Source organism: Lycium barbarum, chromosome 4 (genome assembly GCF_019175385.1).
Source record: "Lycium barbarum isolate Lr01 chromosome 4, ASM1917538v2, whole genome shotgun sequence".
NCBI classification, from domain to species: domain Eukaryota; kingdom Viridiplantae; phylum Streptophyta; class Magnoliopsida; order Solanales; family Solanaceae; genus Lycium; species Lycium barbarum.
The window spans coordinates 96,584,576-96,607,605 of record NC_083340.1 but is presented as its reverse complement, the minus strand read 5'-3'; the positions used below and the strand labels follow the sequence as shown (position 1 = coordinate 96,607,605).

General features: G+C 36.7%; 1 protein-coding gene across 2 annotated transcripts; it reads left to right on the top strand.

Moving 5' to 3' along the window:
• Positions 1-1,964: 1,964 nt before the first annotated feature.
• LOC132636149 (uncharacterized) lies at positions 1,965-8,825 on the top strand. Of its 2 annotated transcripts, none has more exons than XM_060352856.1 (8): positions 1,965-2,148; positions 3,051-3,157; positions 3,625-3,656; positions 3,751-3,836; positions 5,297-5,405; positions 5,640-5,653; positions 6,352-6,453; positions 8,474-8,825. In XM_060352856.1, the coding sequence occupies exons 1-8, from the start codon at positions 2,095-2,097 to the stop codon at positions 8,594-8,596; spliced, it is 627 nt and encodes a 208-aa protein (XP_060208839.1). In that variant the 5' UTR covers positions 1,965-2,094; the 3' UTR covers positions 8,597-8,825. The 2 variants fall into 2 exon arrangements, with proteins under 2 accessions (XP_060208839.1, XP_060208838.1); XM_060352855.1 differs by having other exon boundaries at positions 3,625-3,668.
• Positions 8,826-23,030: the final 14,205 nt, after the last annotated feature.

The following is a 23,030-nucleotide window of genomic DNA, read 5'->3' as shown; positions in this document are numbered from 1 at the left end:
AGAATACCTTTATCATAGAAAGATGGGGAGGTTGCTTTAGCTTCACCAGTTCAGCCGAGGAAGATCTTTCAGAATGTACTACTGTGGTGTTGATTAGAAGTTTTGGTAGCCTTGAGAGATGCTCATTTTGGTTGGAATCATGGCGCCTGGTGAGAGCTTAGAGGTGCTGATATATAGACACAACCAGAGCATACAGAAGTGACTAATCAACTTCTTTACTATGGTGTTGCTCCTTTGATATTTTATATTAGTTTTCTGCTTTATTTTTGTTGTCTTCTTTGTTTTGTAAGACTATTTTCTTTTGTTGATTAATTTAATATTAACCTTTAGGTAGTCTGGCTAAAGGTATTTGCTAAAAATATGTTTCAAGAAATTTCTTTACAAAAATTTGGTTTTGAAACATGAAATGATTGTAATGGTTAATTCAAAAAGCTAATTTCCCAAGTATCTTAAACAAAAACGAATTTAAGTTTTATCCAATCAACCCCATTATAGTGTTAACAGATTTAAGGATATTTTAGTTAATTTAACACAAAAAGTGCTTATCAACACATCAACAATTTATTTTTAGCTTCAGCACTTCCATAAACACGTAATTACTTATTTTTAATATTAGCTCCAACACTTAAAAATACGTTTCAACGATTGGTGCTTAAAAGCTACTCTATCAGTCCCAATTTAAGTGTCTTAGTTTGATTAAGCACGGATTTTAAGAAATAAAGAGAGACTTTTGAATATTGTGATTCTAATTTAAAGATATGTCTAATGCAGTAAAATGTCCTTTCAATCTTGTGTTTATAAACTTGCCATGTAGGATTTGAAACTTACTAAATATAGAAAGAGTCACTCTTTTTGGGACAGAAAAATATGACACTTAAAATGAGATGGAGCACTCAAATTCAGCTAAACCACGGGCTCTACATAGTTTGATTTAAGATAATCTAAAAATTATAACCTACACAAATTATTGAAATTAAATATTATTACTTGTTGTTATTTGTTTTATCTCAATAATTTTTCAGATGCAAATTTTTTTGTTACAAGGGGATATAAGTTTTGATTTTAACATACAAGAGGAGTATCTATAATTGTCATATTACAAGGGATTTTAGTGAAAAATTAATGAGATAAGGGTCAAAAACGCACCCTAACTATAATTTTTTTTGGAGTTTCATACCTAAATAATCATAAGGTTGAGAAAACTACCTAAACTATCATTATCTAGTTTGTAAAATACACCTGAACTAAATGTGTGAACTCACTCTCCAAAAGGCAAGTTAAGTTGAAATTTTCTCAAAAAAATCGTCCACATGGCATAAGTAATGTTATGGAGGCACCTACTTGGAAATTAAAAAATAATATTTTTTTTATAAAAAAAATTGCATTATTTTTTTTAATAAATCAACATTTTTGAAAAAAAATAAAATCTGGATTTTTAAAAAAAATATCAAAAAATTTAGAAAATCAGAAAAAAAAAAGATTTAAAAAATGGAAAAGTTGTTTTTTTTTTAAATTTTAAAAAAGTGAAAACTAAATAATCAGTTTTCTTATTTTTTTTTTTTTAAAATTACTTTTCCATTTTTAAAACTATTTTTTTTTAATTTTCTATAATTTTTGATATTTTTTTACAAAAAATATTATTTTTCAGTTTTTTTTTAAATAAATAGTTTTTTTTTTTAAATTTTCATGTGAGTATTATTATGACATTATTTATCCACACGGACAACACTTGGCCACATTTTTATAGAAAATGGAGAGTGTAGATCACATGCTATTCAAGAATAATTTGAGGTGTATTTTGCAAACTAGATAATAATAGTTTAGGTAATTTTCTCAACGTTATGATAGTTTAAGTATGAAACTAAAAAAAAAATGTGATAGTTGAAATGTGTTTTTGATCCTTATCTCAGAATTAATACAAGAAGAAAGAAGGGGTGAATTGAAATTTAAAAGATAAGAATTAATACAAGAAGAAAGAAGGGGTGAATTGAAATTTAAAAGCACTCTGGGGACGAAGAAAACAATTGTTTCCTCCGTTATCCATTCGTTTATGTCTCTCTTAACTCTGAAACAGCCTAGCGGAAGAGGACGGATATGAAAATGCTAGAGTTTAGAACTGTACCTCACTTGTTTTCTTTAAACCCAAAGGTACCCAAACCCTCTTCACTTGTCTTTTTTATGTTCATTTCTTTGTAAATTCAATTATGCTATATATGCCGGAACTTAAGTTTTTGTGAGAGTTTATCTGTGATATTGGTATATGGTGTAATTTTTGCTAGACTAATTTGTATAATTTTTGTTCTGAGTTTGATGTTTTTGGAGGGGTCAATGTGGTAGATATCTGTAACTAAGTGCTCACTCTCGTCAATTGATGTGGCCTAATTTGATAGGCACGTAGTTTTAAGAAAGAAAAAAAAAAGAACTTTAGAACTTATGTTTTAAACATGCTATGAAATTTCTGGTGCTATAAAAATATGTCATTTATGGTAAAATAAAAAGTTTAAAACTAAATTATTTCCAAATATAGCAAGGGCCATTATTTTTGGAACGGACTAATAAGGAAATATTACCACATAAAATGGAACAGATGGAGTAACATCTTTTGCTAGTCGTTCTTGAGTAACATTGGGGGCCGCTGAAATACTACATCAGTGTATCCTTATCAAATTTGAGCTTGTTAACTATTTTAGCTTAGTCGACCCCCAACAATACTGTTGTCAAACAAACAAAAAAAAAGGTAAAACAGAATGTGAAAAACTTCAACAATGTTATCAAAACAAAACAAGAAAAAGGTAAAAAGAATGTGTCTGCTGAATAGCATGTACCCGGTGGAATAGTCGAGGTGCATGCGAGCTGGTCCAAACACCACCGTCATAAGGAAGAAAAAAGAATGTTTAAGTGTTTCAACTTTCTACTTCTTAAAATTAATGTTTTCCTTCTTAGCTTGGTGTGCTAATGAGTTTTTTTTGTCGCTATCGTCCTAGTCAATATCTTTTTACGTTGCAAATAGTCTATTCTGTGATCACTGAGATATGTGTTTTAAAGTGCAGGTTGTGCCTCCAATTCGGCATGTTGATTTCTTGATTCCAAACAACATGTTGGGAAGAAAATGTGTTTCTCTTAGGATGGGCTGTGGTCTAGGACACTTTTCTGACAGGTACTTATTTGGCTGTTAAGTTATTATTTTTTTTTTTGCGTGCTTCCACTGATTTGTAAGATAAATGTTTTTCATGGTTTCCTAGTATGTAGTGGATTTCCCAGGTTAACTGCAACAGTTCAAGAAACAATTTGATTTTCTCCGAAATTAAATCTTAGTGCAGTTTACCTGTAATTCTAACTTTTATTCCGTTAAACTCTAGTTTTTTTAAGAATAAATTAAGACTAGTTACACTATCCTCCTAAACTATGACTTGGTCCTGTAAAGTGGCAGTTAGTTTATACACCTCCAATTAGTGTTAAAGATTGGCTTACACTTTACCACAACCCCGACAACTGGATAAGAACCAACTAATCCAGGAAAATAGCATTATAAGAAAACATACCCTCTCTGTAAGGGTGCATTGTATTTCTCCCTTGCTTTGCTTACAACCCATGCTCAATTTTAATGCCTCTTACTTTGTGCAGGACAAGAACTGGACGCTGTGCTGTATTATTAGGTGCAAATGCAAGTCAGATCCCTTCCTCTTGATAATGGGTTTCAAAGCTTTTGACTGTGGCATGGCTAACTTTTTTTAGTTCCTTCTTGATTAGGAGTTGGAGACACTGAAGTTTCTACATCTGAATTTGAAGATTTTTCTGTCACCACAAGGGGTGCCAGTGGTTCAAATGAATTAAAGGTAAGAATGAGATAAATTCACGGAAAGTGGTTTATTCTATTACTTGGTCTATTCATTCATGATATGTATGGAGAAAGTAGTCTGTGCAGATCAAAGCTTGTAAAGGTTTGTTCTATCGTTCTATCATTTGAAGGTGGCCTCTGACTGGAATTATCTTATGCAAGCAACACTATTCCTAAGGAACTTCTTTTCCTCGGTAAAGCAACTATGAGGGAATGGTTTAGTTAATCCTGTTATTTTAGAGTGCGCCTATACACAAGTAGAGGGGGTTGAATTATGTAATACCCCATTTTCCCAGAATTTGTTTACCTACGAAAACACTTCTCAAAGCAAAATATGTTATAATTTTAGAACAATGAACCGAGACTCACCAACTAAAGAACAAGACAGCATTCTCTTCTGATTAGGTTCTTCAGATATGCTGCTCGAATCCTTGAAAGCACCTTCTTGAGTGAGTGTATCTCAGTAATTGCGTGAGCATAACATGAGTTCCAGCAGCAACAATAGGGTGCTTTATATATGTGTAGTTGGGGCTAAATACTTCTTCAATTTATGCTCCAAAACCTAGAAGAAATCGGTTAAGGAAAACAATCCTAATAGCCATGTTGCTCGGACTCGGGTGTGGATGTCTGATACGGGAACGGATCTAGAGTCGTCATGATCTAAATTTTAAGATTCGTGGGTACGGATCCAGATACGGGTGGGGGGATTCGGCAAAAAATAATTCAAAATTCTAAAAATAGAATTATAAAACCTAAATTATGAGATATTATGTGGAAAACTTGAGGAGAAAATATTGATCAAGAGGAGATAAAAGGAAAAGGAGTGACCTAGAAATTTCTATACACAAGTTATTCTATTTTCTTCAATTTCACCATAGCTTTTGTTTTGATTACATAAATCATTGAATCCGTCCGGAATTTCTCCCTCGATTTTGGTCAAAGTATCCAAAATTGGTTGACCAGATTGGGTATGGATTCCACACCCACACCCTTGTCGTGTCGACACGGGTGTGGCACCGAAAGTGAAGAGTCCAAGCAACATAGCCTAATAGGACTTGGTTTCCTTAATTGAATCCTACTTCAGACGCCTTTCCTTCTACATAAGTGGTTCCATAAATTGAATCCTAGTTGAACACGAATCTTCCAGCTGATACAATGTTTGAAGCCCACTAAGTCAATCCTTCCATAAAATATTATTGCTGAAGAATTCTACTTGCATTCAGAATGTTTGCAGCTCCTGATCAACGATACATAGAGGGACCTGGTTCTTCGTTATCTGCTTGACAAGTCATCAAGATAATTTATTAGTACAACAAATATCTTCAAGGGACTTGGTTCATACGCTAATGTTTGTTTATCATCAAAATCAATTTTAGCTAAGCTCAACACATTCTTACTAGGTTCATAAGTATTTTTAACATTTGGACATCAACACATAGATTTATGGATCTTTTGCAGATAAGTGTTAATGTCTCCGGCGGCAAAACTCAAGACATCTTTGACAAGGTATTCTCCAGAATGGTTGAAGATGCTCAACCTATTCCAGGGTTTCAAAGAGTAAAAGGAGGTAACATTGAATAATTTTCTATTTAATTCTAAGTTTGTAGTATGTAACGCCAATTTCAAAATCCATATAGGAGCAGTGGTAGATTTTCTACCCTGATATTTTGATACTTAATTTTTTTTTCTTATTGGCGTCATTTATTTCCTTTTCATGCCTGTGTTTCTAGAACTGCTGACTACTTACTGATTTTTTGCATTGGTTGTCTGCATCTCCTTTGAACAACTTGGAATCTGTTAGGAAAAACTCCCAATGTAAGTTTCTTTAGTACTTTATCTGTCTTTCATATTGTTCTATATACATAACATGGATGGGAAAAATATACTATTAAACATGACGCAAGGACTTGATTTTTGTTCTTGAGATATAATCATTTTTGTGTGCTGTATGTTGATGATTAAGGTCCGAATTAGTGGGAATTACTTATTAAAACCAAAAAAAGAAGTCCAGAATAAGAATAGGGCATCTGGGTCGAGCTCGTCCCACGGGGCTTGCCTAGGGCGGGTTATCTCTCCTGTGTGGTTTGCGAGCTATTGCACAGGAACGGGTTTACCCTGTGCGCACCCAAAGGGTAGCGGCTGCGGGTTCCCTTGTCATTAAAAAGAATAGGAATAGGGCATCTCAGTTTTTGGTCACGGAATCGATCAAAGGTTGCAGCATAAAAGTGTCAGTTTCTTAACAGGAAGGTTTCTAGTGAATAAAATTGTATGCCTTTTGCAGTTTGACCAACCCAAGCAGAATATGTTGCTTGCTCTATGTCCGTTAGGAGTTTGACAGTTTCTCTCCAAATTTGTAATGTTTTATCCTACAGTTCTGTTCTTCAGTTGAGTTATAACATTTTTCCTAAGAACAAAGATACTGAGTGGAAACTAATGAATCTGGCTTGTCTTGTGTCACTTATGGTTCTTAGGCAAGATATACTATGTTTATGCTTATTTTCCACGTCTGACAGATACCAAGAGAGATTCTTTTGGAAATTCTTGGATACTCAAAAGTTTATAAGCAAGTTATCAAGAAAATAATCAACTCTACCATCAGCAAATATGTAGAAAAGGTAGATACCCCTCTTTCTCTCTCTCTCTCTCTCTCTCATCTTATGCATCTCAGTCATTTTGTCATCTCGCATTCACACCCTTCTTTTATATCTTGAACTTCGATAGATACAGGATGGCGATGCTATGGGTGCATTAACTATGTTATGCTGATTACGATCAGTTCTGCTGACTCGTAGGATTGATATTCCCTCTGTCCCGTTTATGTGACATACTTTTTCTTTTTAGTATGTCCCAAAAAGTATAAGATATTTCTCTATTTGGAAACTATTGAAATTAGCACCCTAATATTACTGTTAATGACATGACTTGTTTGGACCCACTTGATATAGAAGTTCATTCTTTTACTAAGAGAGATAAAATTAAAAGACATGTGGAATTCTCACCACCACTCATTTAATTTTTGGTAGTGTCGATGATTTTGGTAATTTGCATATTATTTTATTTAGCTTAGATGTCACAAAACTTTCTTTATTTCTTAAACAGTGCACTGCTCTCAACGGAAGCTTCATTGTGCCAGCAACTTATTTTTTGTTAAAAGGGAATTTGTACAATTTGTTGACTTTTTTCTTATTCCGATATAGTTTCTATTTTGTAGACTTTGTAGATTCTACTGCAGCTTTAAGGGTCATTTGGTTGCTGGTTAGGAAGGGTGTTATTCATACATTAAAATTAGCATAACTAATATTATGTTTGGTAGTAATTAGTTGCTTTGTATAAAATTCAGTACACCAAATAAGGTGTTTGGTTATTATTTTACAATCCCAAATAAATAAAATAAATATAAGTTATGAGTCCATTTATTTATTAAATCATGCGGTTTAGAAGATGGAATAACCAACATAGGGATTAGTAATACATGGATAGATCAACTGATGACAAATTTACCCTCTATCACTCTACACCTACATTTATGGCTTTGATTGCGGTGCTTTCACATGCCACCTATATACCTTGCCTTGCCTCATTTTTAAAGATCAGACATTGTGTCATTCATTGTAAACAAATATTTTATTTTGAGAATTATATAATGTATATTACTCCCTCTGTCCCAATTTAAGTGGCACTATTTCCTTTTTCGTCTGTCCCAAAAAGAATGTCATCTTTCTATATTTAGAAACAATTTAACTTTATTAGATGATTTACGGCCACACATTTATATAAGACTTATTTTGGATCAAACATTTCAAAAGTCTTCCTTCTTCTTAAACTTCGTGCCAAGTCAAATGGTGCCACATAAATTGGGACGGAGGAAGTAATTTCTAATGCAACAAACCAAACATCCAAAGAAATAATTCATGTGTTGTAATCTCTGTATAACTGTAAAGCTGCATAACTAATCCTTGCATTGCTAATACCTGCATAACTTTAACCAGCAATCAAGCACCCCTTGGGGTCTCTTGCGTGATACCTTTTTCCTTATCTGTATAGTTTGTCCTTGCACCTCTGTCTTGCCTCCTGTTTTATATTAATACGAACCCCTTTACCGATCTAAAAAAATGAGTTGACAAGAAATTGAGGCACAATTCAATTTTTTAGAAAAGAAATCGAGGCACAATCTACAATCCTTTTATTGATCTAGAAAATGGCTTAGAAGATTTCATGGAATAGTTTGGGGGATCAAAAGACCCAGGCCGAATAAGCATTAATATACATCAGGGTTGGAAGATATACAACTTTGTTAGGGCCTGGCTGTGGCTCCTAGCTGAGTTATAGAGGTCAAAGTTGACTTTATTTGAAGTTTGAAAAACGGGAGTAGGTATTTATTAAATTTTCATAGGACGGGATTAAGCCTTAGGGGAGAAGAGGAGAGGTGGGGGATTATCAGAAATTAGGCTTAGAATAAAACATTATATCACTCACATGAAAAAAAATATATCATTCACATGTTCATCTTCCTTTGTTGAGTCTTAACTATATGTATGAAGTTTGAGTCTTTGCTTTGTACATGTTGCATGAATGTATACAAATGTTTCTTGAATGTGAATTGCTTTGCCTTATGCTTTTGAAATCCAATTGCAGGACAATCTAAGAATGTCGAAAGATCTACAAATTGAGCAAAGTTTTGAAGATCTTGAAGCAATATTTGAACCTGGTGATCCGTTCACATTCAGTGCAATAGTTCAGCGTCAACATCCTCAGTGAACTGATTATACAATTACCATTCTTTGGACATCTATGGTTTTATGTTGGATTCAGTTAACAACAGCAGTGGCTTGAAAATTATTAACTGTTGCAAAAGAGTATGTGGAAGGTTCTTGTTCTTTTCTTCTTTTTTGTCATGGCAGGTTTAGGTAGAAGGTCGAAGAACGATGAATTTTCGGCAGGATTTTTCTGGTGATGGATATGAAAGTGCATCCTTGTTGTCTCTGAATTAGGCTTCAATTTAAATTTATAGTGAGTGAATTGCCAACATATTAAAAAATCAGCATGAGAAAACATCTAAGGGTTTGATCTAGTGGTCAGTGAAGTGGGTGTAAACCTTGAAGGACAGGGTTCAGGCCTAATAGTGTGACAATCTAAACCTTCATTTTGAATATGCCTATAAGTTGGTATATGACTTGTTGGTATGGTTTGGGTTGAGTCTTAACGGGCTCCCCATATTTTGGATCAGTTTTAGACTTAAATATTGTGCTGGTGCACAATGTCTGGTGCCCTTGTTATTGCGATATCGCAGTCGCGATCACGAGGTCGGTTGGGGTTGATTGGTGTGAACACGAGAAACATTCAACTATTGCAGATGAAGATCGTGAAGAAGTTGTCACAACAGTGACCTGACTGATTTGATGAACGCTAGGGTTTGGGAGTTGCAGATTTGGGAGCGCAATGATCTGGCCTAGGTCCATTTTCGAATTTTTGATTGCCCATCGTGATTGTGAGGTTGCTCTTGATAAAAAAATATCAATTGTTCGCGAACAACTATTATGCTTTCACATTGTTTAGAGCTATACCCACACAAATGGAGGGATTTGGATTGAGGATCTTCACATTGCTTCAAGGTAGGAACTCTAAATGAGTATTGGGATTTTGTCCATGATTATATACTATAACATGAGATTTAGTGGGTAGATTGGAACTTTTAGCCCTCAGTCTTTAAAGTAGGAAATCATGGTTTTGAATGCCTAAATGGACTCAGATCGGATTAACTTAGAAAATGAAAGATTTTCAAAAAATAAGTATCTAATTATAATTGGCTCGGGGAATTGATCGTGTTTTCCATGAGTTGACCTTTTGGATTGAGTTTGACCAAGCTATAAATTATGGAAATGAGTCCAATGAGCTAGTCTAACATTGTTAAGTATTCTTTTTCATCGATCAGAGTCGCTTAGTTACTAAACATAGTAGCTTGACCATATTGAGGTAAGCTAAAGACATTGACCTCGTTTTCTCCTTAACTGTAACATGTTATATACAGCTAGGGGTGGCAAAATCAAGCCCAACCTGCCCAACCCATCCGGTATTTTTAGTGGTTGGGTCATGACCCGTTTGTTGAGTTGACCTAATGGGTTGAACCCGAACTAACCCATCAAACAATCGGGTCAAAATGGGTCAAAGTAGTGCAACCCGCCGGGTCAAAATGTAACCAGCCTAGACAAGCAAAGAATATTAGAAAATGAAAGTCTCAAAAGCATTTTATTAGCTCCATATCATGAAATGAGTGAGGGAATGTTTGGGTTAAGTTGGGCGGGTTGAGTTATAACCTACTTTTTAATCCAAATTGATCCAAGTATATCTGGGTTGGGTTGGGTTTTGACCCATTCATTGAATTAACTCATTTTGAACCAACATAGTTTGACCTAACCCGTCCATTTTCCACCTCTAGTAATACAACTTTGTATATGTGGGTTACTGTATACGAGAGGGGATGAGCATATGCATAGGGATAGAGTTTTAATACGGGATAGTATTGTTGATACCTTTATGTGCATGATGTGTTTGTACCTATTGTTGCCTATATTTGCATTTTATACATGTTAGTATCATGCTATTTTGGAAATTATATATGCTTGAATAAAATTATGGAATCTATGTATGCTGGGTACATTTTTTGTATGGACTATCATGCACATTTCTACTATCACGATCGAACTCTAGCAATTAGGTTGTGACTGGCACCTAACGAGCCTCTACCCACGCCATAAAAATTGGCTTAGCGACACATCATCTAATATTGCACAAGCATGCTAAAACAATAATATTAAGGCGTTCTCATAATCATGAATACAGAATGAGAGTATACAAGTCAAATGCGAACCCAAATATCTCGAATATCACTAAGTCGTGGAGCAACTAAGAATTTGAATATTGTAAGGATCTATGAACTTGCACATATATAAATACTTGATGTGGTTAGCCAGTGCTGAAGCACGAGCCCAACAATTTATGTTATTAAATACTTTTGTTTGTTCAATGTTAAAAGATATTTGATGTAGAATTTTATTTGATAAAAGGAGATAACTCACATTCAGAGAGTTGTAGTATGCAAGTGAACTTCTTGCGTTTAAAAAGGGCAAGCATTGATGGTTTCTGTTACACCTTGGAAAACTTTGCGTCGTTTGCATTATAAGTAAACTAACGCAAGCCCAAAGTGGACATGAATGTCACGCCCCATATCTAGAGAGGCGTGGCCGGCACTCGGTGCCACACTCGGATCGAGCGAACCACTCTGAATCTGTAACTCTGAAGGGTAACCTCAACATAGGTCGATAAGCTTACCTGCACACAAACAATACCAACAAGCCGACAAGGCCACATTCTGAATATATATATATATATATATATATAAAGATGGGTTATCTCATCTGAACAGGGCACGCGCACCCAAGACATATATATATATATATATATATATATATATATATATATATATATATATATATATATATATACACACACAACTGAGCAAGCCAACGAGGCTGCTATGACCATACAAAACCAACAATGCCCATAATAGAGATATACAAGGCCAACAAGGCTGTCATACTGGCACACTATAACAAGACTTATCTGCAAGCCTCTAGAGAAAGCATAATTGTATCATGGTCGGACAGGGCCCCGACCTACCCATCCAATCTGTAATCATAAAAAAAGGACTCCAAAAGACCTGGCAACTCCGAACAAAGGGAGCTCACCAACCAGCTGATATTAGGTGCTGCTTACAGGGGAGGTCGGTCAACCTGTCTATCTGTACCTCCAGGCATGAATGCATCACCCCCGGCAAAAGGGACGTCAGTACAAAATAATGTACCGAGTATGTAAGGCCACAGATAACTGAAACTGAAACTAAACTGAAAACAATATAATCTGGAGGCCAAAGAATGCCTGAATATCTCACCTGATCTGTCTCATATGAAATGCAAAGCAATAATATAATATATCTCACTGACTAAGTGGCCAGACAACTGTAATATATATATATATATATATATATATATATATATATATATATATATATATATATATATATATATATCTCACTGGCCATAAGGCCAGGCAATCTGTCTCACTGACCCGTCGGCCAGACAATCTGTCTCAATGACTCATCGGCCAAGCAATACTGTCTCACTGACCAAGAGGCCAGGCTAAATAAAATGTCTCACAGACCAAGTGGCCAGGCTAAATAAAATATATGTACAGCATGCTGTATATCATGTGTAGACTAAAATATATGAAAATGTCAACATGTCTTTCTCTAACTCATCTACTAACAATGAACTAAGGAGAGGATAGGAATCCCTCTGAAGATACAACACCACATCTAGAAACGTTACACCTCTATGACAACTCTACACAATATTTCTCTTTCTTTAAGATTCGATAAGAACTTATTGTCTATGGATCATTCCAAGAAAAGAAAGGATAGCCATTACATACCTTGGTTTACGACCCTCGGAACAATTACGACCCCTGGATTAGCCCCTTTTTAAAACTTTATCTACAAGATAATGATAGTAACACTAGCATCAGCCAACTTGTAACCAAGCACAACCAACAAGACAACATATCGACAATACGACTGTTATATCCCGCATTTTGTACATTCGGATAACTCAAGATAATCGCGGGAAGTTAAGGACAAGGTTATATTTTGATTTTGTTTAGCACACAAGTTGTTCATGAAAGTTTTCGAAGTGGAAATATTAAGGAAGGCTAGGGGCAAAAAGGGAATTTCACAAGATGGTTCATGGTAATAATGAAGAGAGCTAAGGGAAAATTTGGAATTTGGAGAATGAAATTTCCATGAATTGCAAAACCAAAAAAAAAAAAAAGTTGGACTTAAGTAAAAATCCCAAGTGTGGCCGGCCACCTTGGATGGGCCAAGGCCCACTTGGGGACTTAATGCTAGTAAATAAAAAGGGGTGATCCATTATTATTTTGTCATCTCCAACATAAGAAAATTCAAGAAGCTTTGAGAGAAAGAAAGAGAGGCCTATTCGGCCAAGTGAGGGAGAAAATTGAAGCTTCCAAATTTGATCCAAAAATATATTTTCTTCTAGTATTCCTACTAATTCAAGGGTCCTCTTTAACGTGGTATAATTATTGGGGCAAGAAAAACATCTATTCTTGCAAGGAGCAATTTTAGCCAAGAAGGAAGATAAGTGGAAAAAGGTAAGAATTAATCTTCTTTTATATGTTATGAATGATTATGTATGTTGTAGTATGTAAAAGTGGATGAAATTCATGAAAATAGGGAACCTAGGTTGTGGCCGTGTATATGTGTGGTGTGTAGGAACAATGATTCAATTATTTTATTTGGTGTTTTAGTTGTTGTTGTTGTGGATTCTATGTTGATAATGAAAGGTTGATGATTCTAGTTGAAGTTGTAAGTGTTGGAGAGTGGTTATGGAAGCCAATGTGACCATAATATTATTTCTTGTATTTATGGAAGACAATGTTGCTAGCATGTGAATTGTTGGTATAGTTCATGAATTTGGAAGAAGAAAATGTATTGTTGTTGTTCTTGTTGAATTTGAAAGGTTTCGGGTAGTATGTTGGTTTGGCCGTTTGGAATGTATAATGGATTGTTGAAGTGTTCTGGAATATTGTTTGAATGGTTTCCGATTAACACTTGAATATGTATGCAATTATGAATTGAACGTAAATGGAAAGTCGTCAAAGTTTGTAGAAAGAAGTTGCTAATGTTAGTATGCGTTTTGAATCGATTGTGGATATTGCTAGAGTAATTGTTGGTATTGTTGTTGATATTTTGGCCGAGTTAAATTCTCGGATTTTTTGTTGATGATATAGCCGAGTTGGATTCTCGGGGATGGTAGTATTTACAGGGGAAATGCTGCCGAAATTTCTGTAGATTAAGTGTTGGTTTAGAAATGGGACACTTAAGTGTTTATGACTAATGTTTGGTATGTGTGAATATTGTTGTAGATCTTGCGAAGCCAAAGACTTAAGTTCGGGTTAGCGTAGAAAGCGGGCGAGGTATGTAAGGCTTACCCTTTCTTTCTTTTGGCATGATCTTTGTGAAACGAGCAAATGAAGTATATGTATGATTTCAAAGAAACTCTCATTCTTAGAGCCACTAGGATGGCTAACGTTCTTGATTTCCATAAGCCGTTTCACATGATTTTGATGTGTGCCTATGATGTCCGAAGATCTATTTGATATGTTTCCGAATGGCATTCGAAAGATAATTGATATGACTAAAGTTTTGATTTCCAAATGCTAGTATGTTTGATGATCCCGTTGAGTTTTTGATATGTTTTGATACGTACATATGGTTTCAAAAGCTCTACCTGATTTAATCCATAACGATATCCGAAAGGTTCTTGACATGATTATGACCTTGATTTTCCAAGAATGGCTTCGGAAACGCTTATAGAACGTTCTGTACTTCAAACGCTCGTAACTTTCTCATACTAAGTCGGATTGACCCGAAACTCGTTTCTGAGCCTTCAGAGGTCGGTAAGTATACTTATCCATCGAGTCTTGGTATATGTGCATTTAGTTTCTCACTACTCTGCTCGTGCATGTGTCATTACTACTTTCGTCGAGTCCCGGGCCGGTGTGTATCGTGCGTATGGTTCGCCGAGTCCCTTGCTTAAGGGCCGGGTTCCATGTATATATATTCCGGAGTATGATGTGTCCGGTTCTGGGGTACCGTGTATATGTGTCCGGCCCCCGGTTACCGTGTATATGTTATGGAGTATGATGTGTCCGGTTCCCGGGTTCTCGTGTATATATGTCCGGTTCCCGGGTACCGTGTATATGTTATGATGTGTTATGTGCGACGGAGATTACGGAGCAAATCTTCTGGAGTATGATGTATGTGGCGCCAAAGTTAGGGTGGCGCCACGTTCCCCGGGTCCCGCAAAGTACCGGATACCGTTCTTGGCATGCATGGTTTGTGTTTCCAGTAAGTTGTTTTTATTATTTTGCATATCGTGCTTACTTTCTGTACTTATCTTCTGTACTATTTATTCAACTTGTGATTCCGTTCATATTACTCTATGCTTTACATGCTCAGTACATATTTCGTACTGACCCCCTTTCCTTCGGGGGCTGCGTTTCATGCCCGCAGGTACAGACGTTCGTGTGAGTGACCCGACAACTTAGGCTATCTGTTCTGTTGCCTTGGAGTGCTCCCTTGTTCTGGAGCCCATATTTTGGTACAGGCTCTTCCGTTATATATATGTATGTGTATATTCAGGGGTACGGCGGGGCCCTGTCCTGTCATATGATTCTGTTGTGTTCGTTAGAGGCCTGTAGACATATATGTGGGTCATGGGTCGTTGTTGTTCGGTTATGTCTGTGATTTGCGTCTAAGCGGTCCTATTTGTTATGACAGCCTTAGCGGCTTGTATGTATATATACATATATATATGCTTTGGACGATATGTTCTACGACAGCCCTGGTGGCTCCTGTATGATGTGTTTGATATATACGACCGCTTAAGGCAACATCTGCCCTTAATATATGTGATAATTAATATATGTTGGATATGGATAAGTCATTGATATGCTGATTTGGTAAGTAAGCGTGTATGGGTGTCCATCTCGGGCACTAGTCACGGCCCACGGGGTTGGGTCGTGACAACGACGAGCGACGAGCTCGCTATATGACAACAATTCGGCATTTCACCTTGCCCTTCCTCCTCCCAAACTCCATAACAACAATAATACATCTAGGCTATGTACACATCACCTCAACATCATATTCAGAAATTTAATTACAATAAGAGCAACCCGGCTATAGCCTATACAAATTCAAATGATTAAACTCACGGCTTCCGAGCATCGTCTAGTGAGTTCTAACTGGAAAACATATTAACATCGCTTCTATGATTTAATCTTACAACTATAGGAGAGGACATCATACCTTACTTGATGCATTTATCAACAACATTTACTTGGGCTTTCCAAGAACAAGTCTTACTCCTACAACCCATGAAGAATATGATAAAATTCCATAACTTGGAAGAAGAATCAAGTAGAATTAATGTCACGACCCAACCGGAGGGCCATGACGAGCACCCGAAGCTAGCCTACCGAGCACCTCTTAACATACTTCTCATAATCACATATAGGTGAGCCACATGGCTAACTCATAATTACCACAAATTGAAGAGACACAAGTTCCATCGAACATAGGCACGTCTATATAAACATCATCAACTATGCCCATGTATAAGCCGACAAGGCTGCCAAAAAAATGATAAACAAAATATGAATGTCACGACCCAACCCCGTAGGCCGTGACTAGCGCCCGAACTGGGCACCCGAACACACTCATCCAATCCGAATCACATACAGATAGCGAATACGGGCACAAATATCACACGCTGCCTCAAATTATTTCAAACTGTCTCAGACACATTTCAAACACAACCATATATATATATATATATATATATATATATATATATATATATATATATATATCAGAAGCCGACAAGGCTATCAAATGGCGCACCGGCCCAAAACATATACAAATGCACGCCGACAAGGCAGCCATGGCGAGTGGGATCATACAAACACACCTGTACAGAAGTAGGCACAACCCACATATACGTCTACAGACCTCTAAACAGACCAACCGAATCATATGACGGGACAGGGCCCCGCCGTACCCCAAATAGTCAGATATACAAAGCATATATGTCACAAAAGGTGTGTACCAACATATGGGCTCCGGATCAAAAGGAGCACTCTATAATAGCAGAATAGGTGGCCTACACTGGCGGATCTCGAACCACTGTACCTGCGGGCATGAAACGCAGCCCCCCGAAGAAAGGGGGTCAGTACGAAAGATGTACTGAGTATGTAAAACATAAAGTACAGAAATCCAAACCATAACTAAAGTGAAGGGTACTGAGAGAAAATACCGGATCAATATATCAAAACCTGTACTGAAGACATATGTACATAATGCAAACAGAAATCATGCATAAGGCTCAGGAACGTGGTCACCACTCCGACGCTGGTGCCACAACACAGCATAACTCCAGAAGGTTTCAAATCTCCGTACAACCCCGTACATAACACATCATCACAATATATCATAAGCCATATCACAGCATAACTCCATAAACGGAACCCGGCCCTATGGCGAGGTCTCGGGAACCGTAACACAGCATACTGCCGAATATATCATAGTGCGCACGATCACAAAACCGGCTTGGGAACCGACGAACGATATCATAGTCATAGGCACGAGCAGAGTAGTGCGGAAACCATATGCATATACACAATTTAATTCCAAGACTCGACAAATAAGTACACATATATGTATATATATATATATATTGAGGTCAGAAGGTTCAAAATAAGTATCGAGTCTGTCAGAATTAGTATACAAAATATGAGCCTTTAAATTTACAAAACTTTCGAAAAATACTTCATAAGCCATTTTCTGAAAATTTAGAGTCGTTCACATTTAGGAGTTTTCAAATAACTTATGGAGCAAATCAAACGGAGCCTTAAATTCATAGACAAAAGCCCTCTTTTTATATCATACCAAAATAGCTCAAGTAAGGCAAACGAAGAAAATCTCGGGGCTAGCGGGCCCACCTCGGGTCAAGTCGAGGTGGCGGATGTAAATTACAAACATTAGAATCTATGGAGTCATCCAAGGAAGTTTCAAGGAGATTCGGTTACACTTATGAAATTTACGAATGTTTGATCACTTTTCCAACTAAACATAAGAATCGTAGTTCAATTATATTGAATGAATAGTACCCAAAATCTAGCTCGGGTTTCTAAGAACAGAATTATCCCCGAGGCTCAAATCTCAACCTAGTATAACTAGGACATGCCAAAAGAAGAAAAGGGATAGCTTTACATACCTCACTTGCGCCTTACGCTCGTCCAAACTCAATCCCCGTTTCGTCCAAAATCTACAATTGGTCATAGTTGCCAAATATGAGTTTCAAGCTTTAAGAATTTCAAGTCTTAAATTCATATTGTCTACCGAAATTTTAGCAGCATTTCCCCTATAAATTCAACATCCCCGAGAATCACCTCGGCCATAATATCAACAACCAACACTCACAACAATCACAACAACATCAACAACCACAATAAAACACATTCTAACATAATTATTCTTCCTTTCTTCATAATGCCACAACTTCTACTCCAACTTCATACTTCCAAGCTATTATCAACATTTTCATATTCATGTGCTAATTCAAAACCATTCAAACGCAATTCAGAAGCATTTCACATTATTCTTACAAAGTATACAAAAATTCCACCGAAACCATAATTCATCCAAAACTTCCAACCTTCGACATAAACATTCACAATACATTTTTTTCCTTCCAATTCATTAATAACAATCATAATTTGCAACTTAGCACTTTCATTTCCATATTTACATAAACTACAATAAAATTGCATATTTTCCTACAACAACCTTACAACAAATTTTCCATAACAACAAGAACCATTAATCTTCTATTTACGTTCCAAGGCCATAACAACACGATTAACATACTAAATAAATTTAATCCATCTCCCTTCATGAATGGTGTCACACAGCCACACACCACACACACACACATACACACGGCTCACACACACCACATCACAATTCCATGATTTTCATTCAATTCTACTCACTCTAACATCTATAAATCTTCCATAACATAAAAGAAACATAAAATCCTTACCTTTTTCCAATAAGTTCTCCTTGCCACCAAAGTCACTTTCTTGCCAAAATAATTATACCACTTTGTAGAGAATCTTGAACTTAGGAGGAATACAAGGAAATTATAATTCTTGAATCAAAGTTGAAGGCTTGGAATTTTTCTTTTCTTTTTTTCTCTCCTTTTTCTCCTTTAGCCGTAAGCCTCTCTTTTCTCCTCTCTTCTTTGATTTTTCTTGAAACTTCTAGTGAAGATGATAAGTGCCCCCCTTTTTATTTAATAATCACATGACAATTTCCATGGGCTTGGGCCATGTAGCATGGCTGGCCAAGCCCCTTGAATTGGGCCTCATTTTCTCTTAATTTAACTAATCTTTTTTTTTTAGCCCAACTAGTGATGGATCACACGTGGTAATTCACGGAACTAATTCCCAAAATTCCAATTTTGCCCTTGGCCTCCTTCCATATTTCCACATCAATATTTCATGAACATCACACATGTATTAAGTAAAATAAAATCATAGCCTCATTTCTTGCGAGTCAAAATTATTTCGAATTTTTTCAAATGCGCAAAAACGCGGGATATAACATTCTCCCCCCCTTTAGAACATTCGTCCTCGAATGTTAGATTGGCCTTATAGGGTCCCACAAGCATTTCGGGGGAGTTTCTTTTTATGAGGCGATGAGAACTCTCGATTACATAGTACAAAATCTTATCTGATAGCTGGTCCTCAAATAATATAATTAACGTAGCAATTATCTTTTAGTAATCATATCCTTCCTCCATACCCGTTTCTTATCTGTCGTTCTGTTTTCTCGATAATTGAATTACTTGGTATTCACATGATTCATCATTCCATACCATAGGTTTCCCTGCACTATTACATTCCAGTTCCTTTTTGCAAATAATTTCGTGATTTGCCCGTCGGCTCTTTTGAGGCTCTGCTTACTTACGTTTATTACTTTTCACCTTTCTGACATTTTGATCTCCTTATTTTCCACTCAATTACTCTCTTTCCTTTTTATAAATTTGGAAAAATTTGGGCAGAGGTTCCTCTGTACTTCTTACTATCCCAACACCTGCACGCAGAAATACCAACAATGCCTCACAGGGCCAACATATATACGTACGTATCATATCGTATCATAGCCACACAAAGCTAATAATTTCCAAGTAAAAGTATGCATATATCGAGACTTACCTCACATACAAAACCCAGACGGCACCGGTGGCACTTTCCTATTTACCTTCCTTTTCGATTTTCAACTTTATATTTCAATCATACTTCCAATGACTTCCCCAACATAAATCTTTCAACCATTGCTTACCTGTGTACTGTGTAGCTGCCAATATCATCAGTCACTGTCTTCTGTCGATACCGTTCTTCGGCTGAAATCAAGGGTTAGTAACAAAAAAAAGAATTCATTTCCTACGGCTGGCTCTATCGCACGATCTAAGATCCAAAGAAAGGTAACACCCTAAATGTCCTGTAGCCTCCTGTTTATAGATGTGGTGCACAACACACTGATAAACAAGACTCTACGAGACACGGCCTGTAGACATTCTGAGGACAAACCGCTCTGATACCACTTCTGTCACGACCTAACCCCGTAGGCCGTGACTAGTGCCCGAACTGGGCACCCGAACACACTCATCCAATCCGAATCACATACAGATAGCGAATACGGGCACAAATATCACACGCTACCTCAAATTATATCAAACTGTCTCAGACACATTTCAAACACAACCATATATATATATATATATATATATATATATATATATATATATATATATATATATATATCAGAAGCCGACAAGGCTATCAAATAGCGCAACGACCCAAAATATATACAAATGCACACCGACAAGGCAGCCATGGCGAGTGGGATCATACAAACACACCTGTACAGAAGTAGGCACAACCCACATATACGTCTACAGACCTCTGAACAGACCAACCGAATCATATGACGGGACAGGGCCCCGCCGTACCCCAAATAGTCAGATATACAAAGCATATATGTCACAAAAGGTGTGTACCAACATATAGGCTCCGGATCAAAAGGAGCACTCTATAATAGCAAAATGTGTGGCCTACACTGGCGGATCTCGAACCACTGTACCTGCGGGCATGAAACGCAGCCCCCCGAAGAAAGGGGGTCAGTACGAAAGATGTACTGAGTATGTAAAGCATAAAGTACAGAAATCCAAACCATAACTGAAGTGTAGGGTACAGAGAGAAAATACCGGATCAATATATCAAAACATGTACTGAAGACATATGTACATAATGCAAACAGAAATCATGCATAAGGCTCAGGAACGTGGTCACCACTCCGACGCTGGTGCCACAACACAGCATAACTCCAGAAGGTTTCAAATCTCCGTACAACCCCGTACATAACACATCATCACAACATATCATAAGCCATATCACAGCATAACTCCATAAACGGAACCCGGCCCTATGGCGAGGTCTCGGGAACCGTAAGATAGCATACTGTCGAATATATCATAGTGCGCACGATCACAAAACCGGCCCGGGAACCGGCGAACGATATCATAGTCATAGGCACGAGCAGAGTAGTGCGGAAACCATATGCATATACACAATTTAATTCCAAGACTCGACAAATAAGTACACATATATGTATATATATATATATATATATATATATATATTAAGGTCAGAAGGTTCAAAATAAGTATCGAGTCTGTCAGAATTAGTATACAAAATATGAGCCTTTAAATTTACAAAACTTTCGAAAAATACTTCATAAGCCATTTTCTGAAAATTTAGAGTCGTTCACATTTAGGAGTTTTCAAATAACTTATGGAGCAAATCAAACGGAGCCTTAAATTCATAGACAAAAGCCCTCTTTTTATATCATACCAAAATAGCTCAAGTAAGGCAAACGAAGAAAATCTCGGGGCTAGCGGGCCCACCTCGGGTCAAGTCGAGGTGGCGGATGTAAATTACAAACATTAGAATCTATGGAGTCATCCAAGGAAGTTTCAAGGAGATTCGGTTACACTTATGAAATTTACGAATGTTTGATCACTTTTCCAACTAAACATAAGAATCGTAGTTCAATTATATTGAATGAATAGTACCCAAAATCTAACTCGGGTTTCTAAGAACAGAATTATCCCCGAGGCTCAAATCTCAACCTAGTATAACTAGGACATGCCAAAAGAAGAAAAGGGATAGCTTTACATACCTGTTACACCTCGGAAAATCTTCCGTTGGTACGCAAGTGAATGAACTAGTAAGGAGTACGAGTACACAATATGTTCATGGGTAAGCGATGGCATTCGACGACTCTAGATAAGATTTTAAAGATGTTAGAGATGGGGGAAGAGGATTGCCAAGAGAAGGCAAAGTATTTGATAAGTATCGGGAAGGAAATACGAGTAACGACTTAATGGGCACTTAGTGATGTTTTGAAAAAGTATGATAACGTCCCTTAGATTACTAATGAAGTGTTGAACAAGTGTTAAGAAGGTTCCATAGGGATTGGAGACAAAACGAATCGACGAATCGAAGTTCGGAATCACTGGGGATTATACGGCCAAACATACTGGCCGTATAATTTATACGGTCCGTATGTCTGGACCGTATAATCAACCCAGAATGGCCAAAAGTTTCTGGACCAAAAGTACGGCCAGACATACGGCCCGTACAATTTATACGGACCGTATGTTGGTCTGTATATTTTGGTCGGGACAGATTTGCTCAATAAATGTAAGGGACCAAGGTTATTTCATTTCATTTCCCTTCCACACCCCTTCTCTCTAAAACATCTCTCTATATCTATTTCATAAGTTTTCAAGGGTTTGTAGTGATTAACAACATAAACAAGTGAATCAAGAGTAAGAACCCATCAAAGATCATCCAAAGTCAAGAAATCCAAATGGAGGAAAACTAGGGTTTTGATCAAAGTGGATTATTATCGACTAAGGCTTGTTCCTACAACTTCTAAGGTAAGATTAATGATATTTATATGTTGTTTAAGGTATTTGAGAGTTGAAATGCTTGGTCATTAGAAGAGAATAGCAAAATGGGTTATGAATGATGAATAGTGACGTTTTGAGAAATAGTTTGAATTGAATCATGATTGTGGATAATGTAGATGATTAATGGCCATTGATATGACATTATGTATGTATTGTTGACGTTTGGGAGTTGAATTACGATATGGAAAAATGTTGCATAAATAAAGGAGATGCTGTCCGATTTTCTCTAGCTTTAGCCATGTGTACTAGTTATCGGTGCTAATGATAGTATGACCCTAATGAAGGTAGAATCGTGAGCATCGATGGAGTACGTGCAAGTGTAGAGTAGTCCGACGATAAGGTATGTAAGGCTAACCCTTCTTTCATAAGGCATGGTTCTTGGCCAAATTCCTAAATTCCTCTATATGAGTATGTTGTCTTCACATGGTTGACATTCCGAGCTCATAAGCTCACGA

Excerpts from the sequence above, each read along its gene's own strand:
- LOC132636149 (XM_060352855.1), top strand. The coding sequence starts at position 2,095 with ATGAAAATGCTAGAGTTTAGAACTGTACCTCACTTGTTTTCTTTAAAC. Across the intron at positions 3,669-3,750 it reads ATTATTAGGTGCAAATGCAA|GAGTTGGAGACACTGAAGTT; the intron begins GTCAGATCCCTT and ends CTTCTTGATTAG. Across the intron at positions 6,454-8,473 it reads TCAGCAAATATGTAGAAAAG|GACAATCTAAGAATGTCGAA; the intron begins GTAGATACCCCT and ends ATCCAATTGCAG.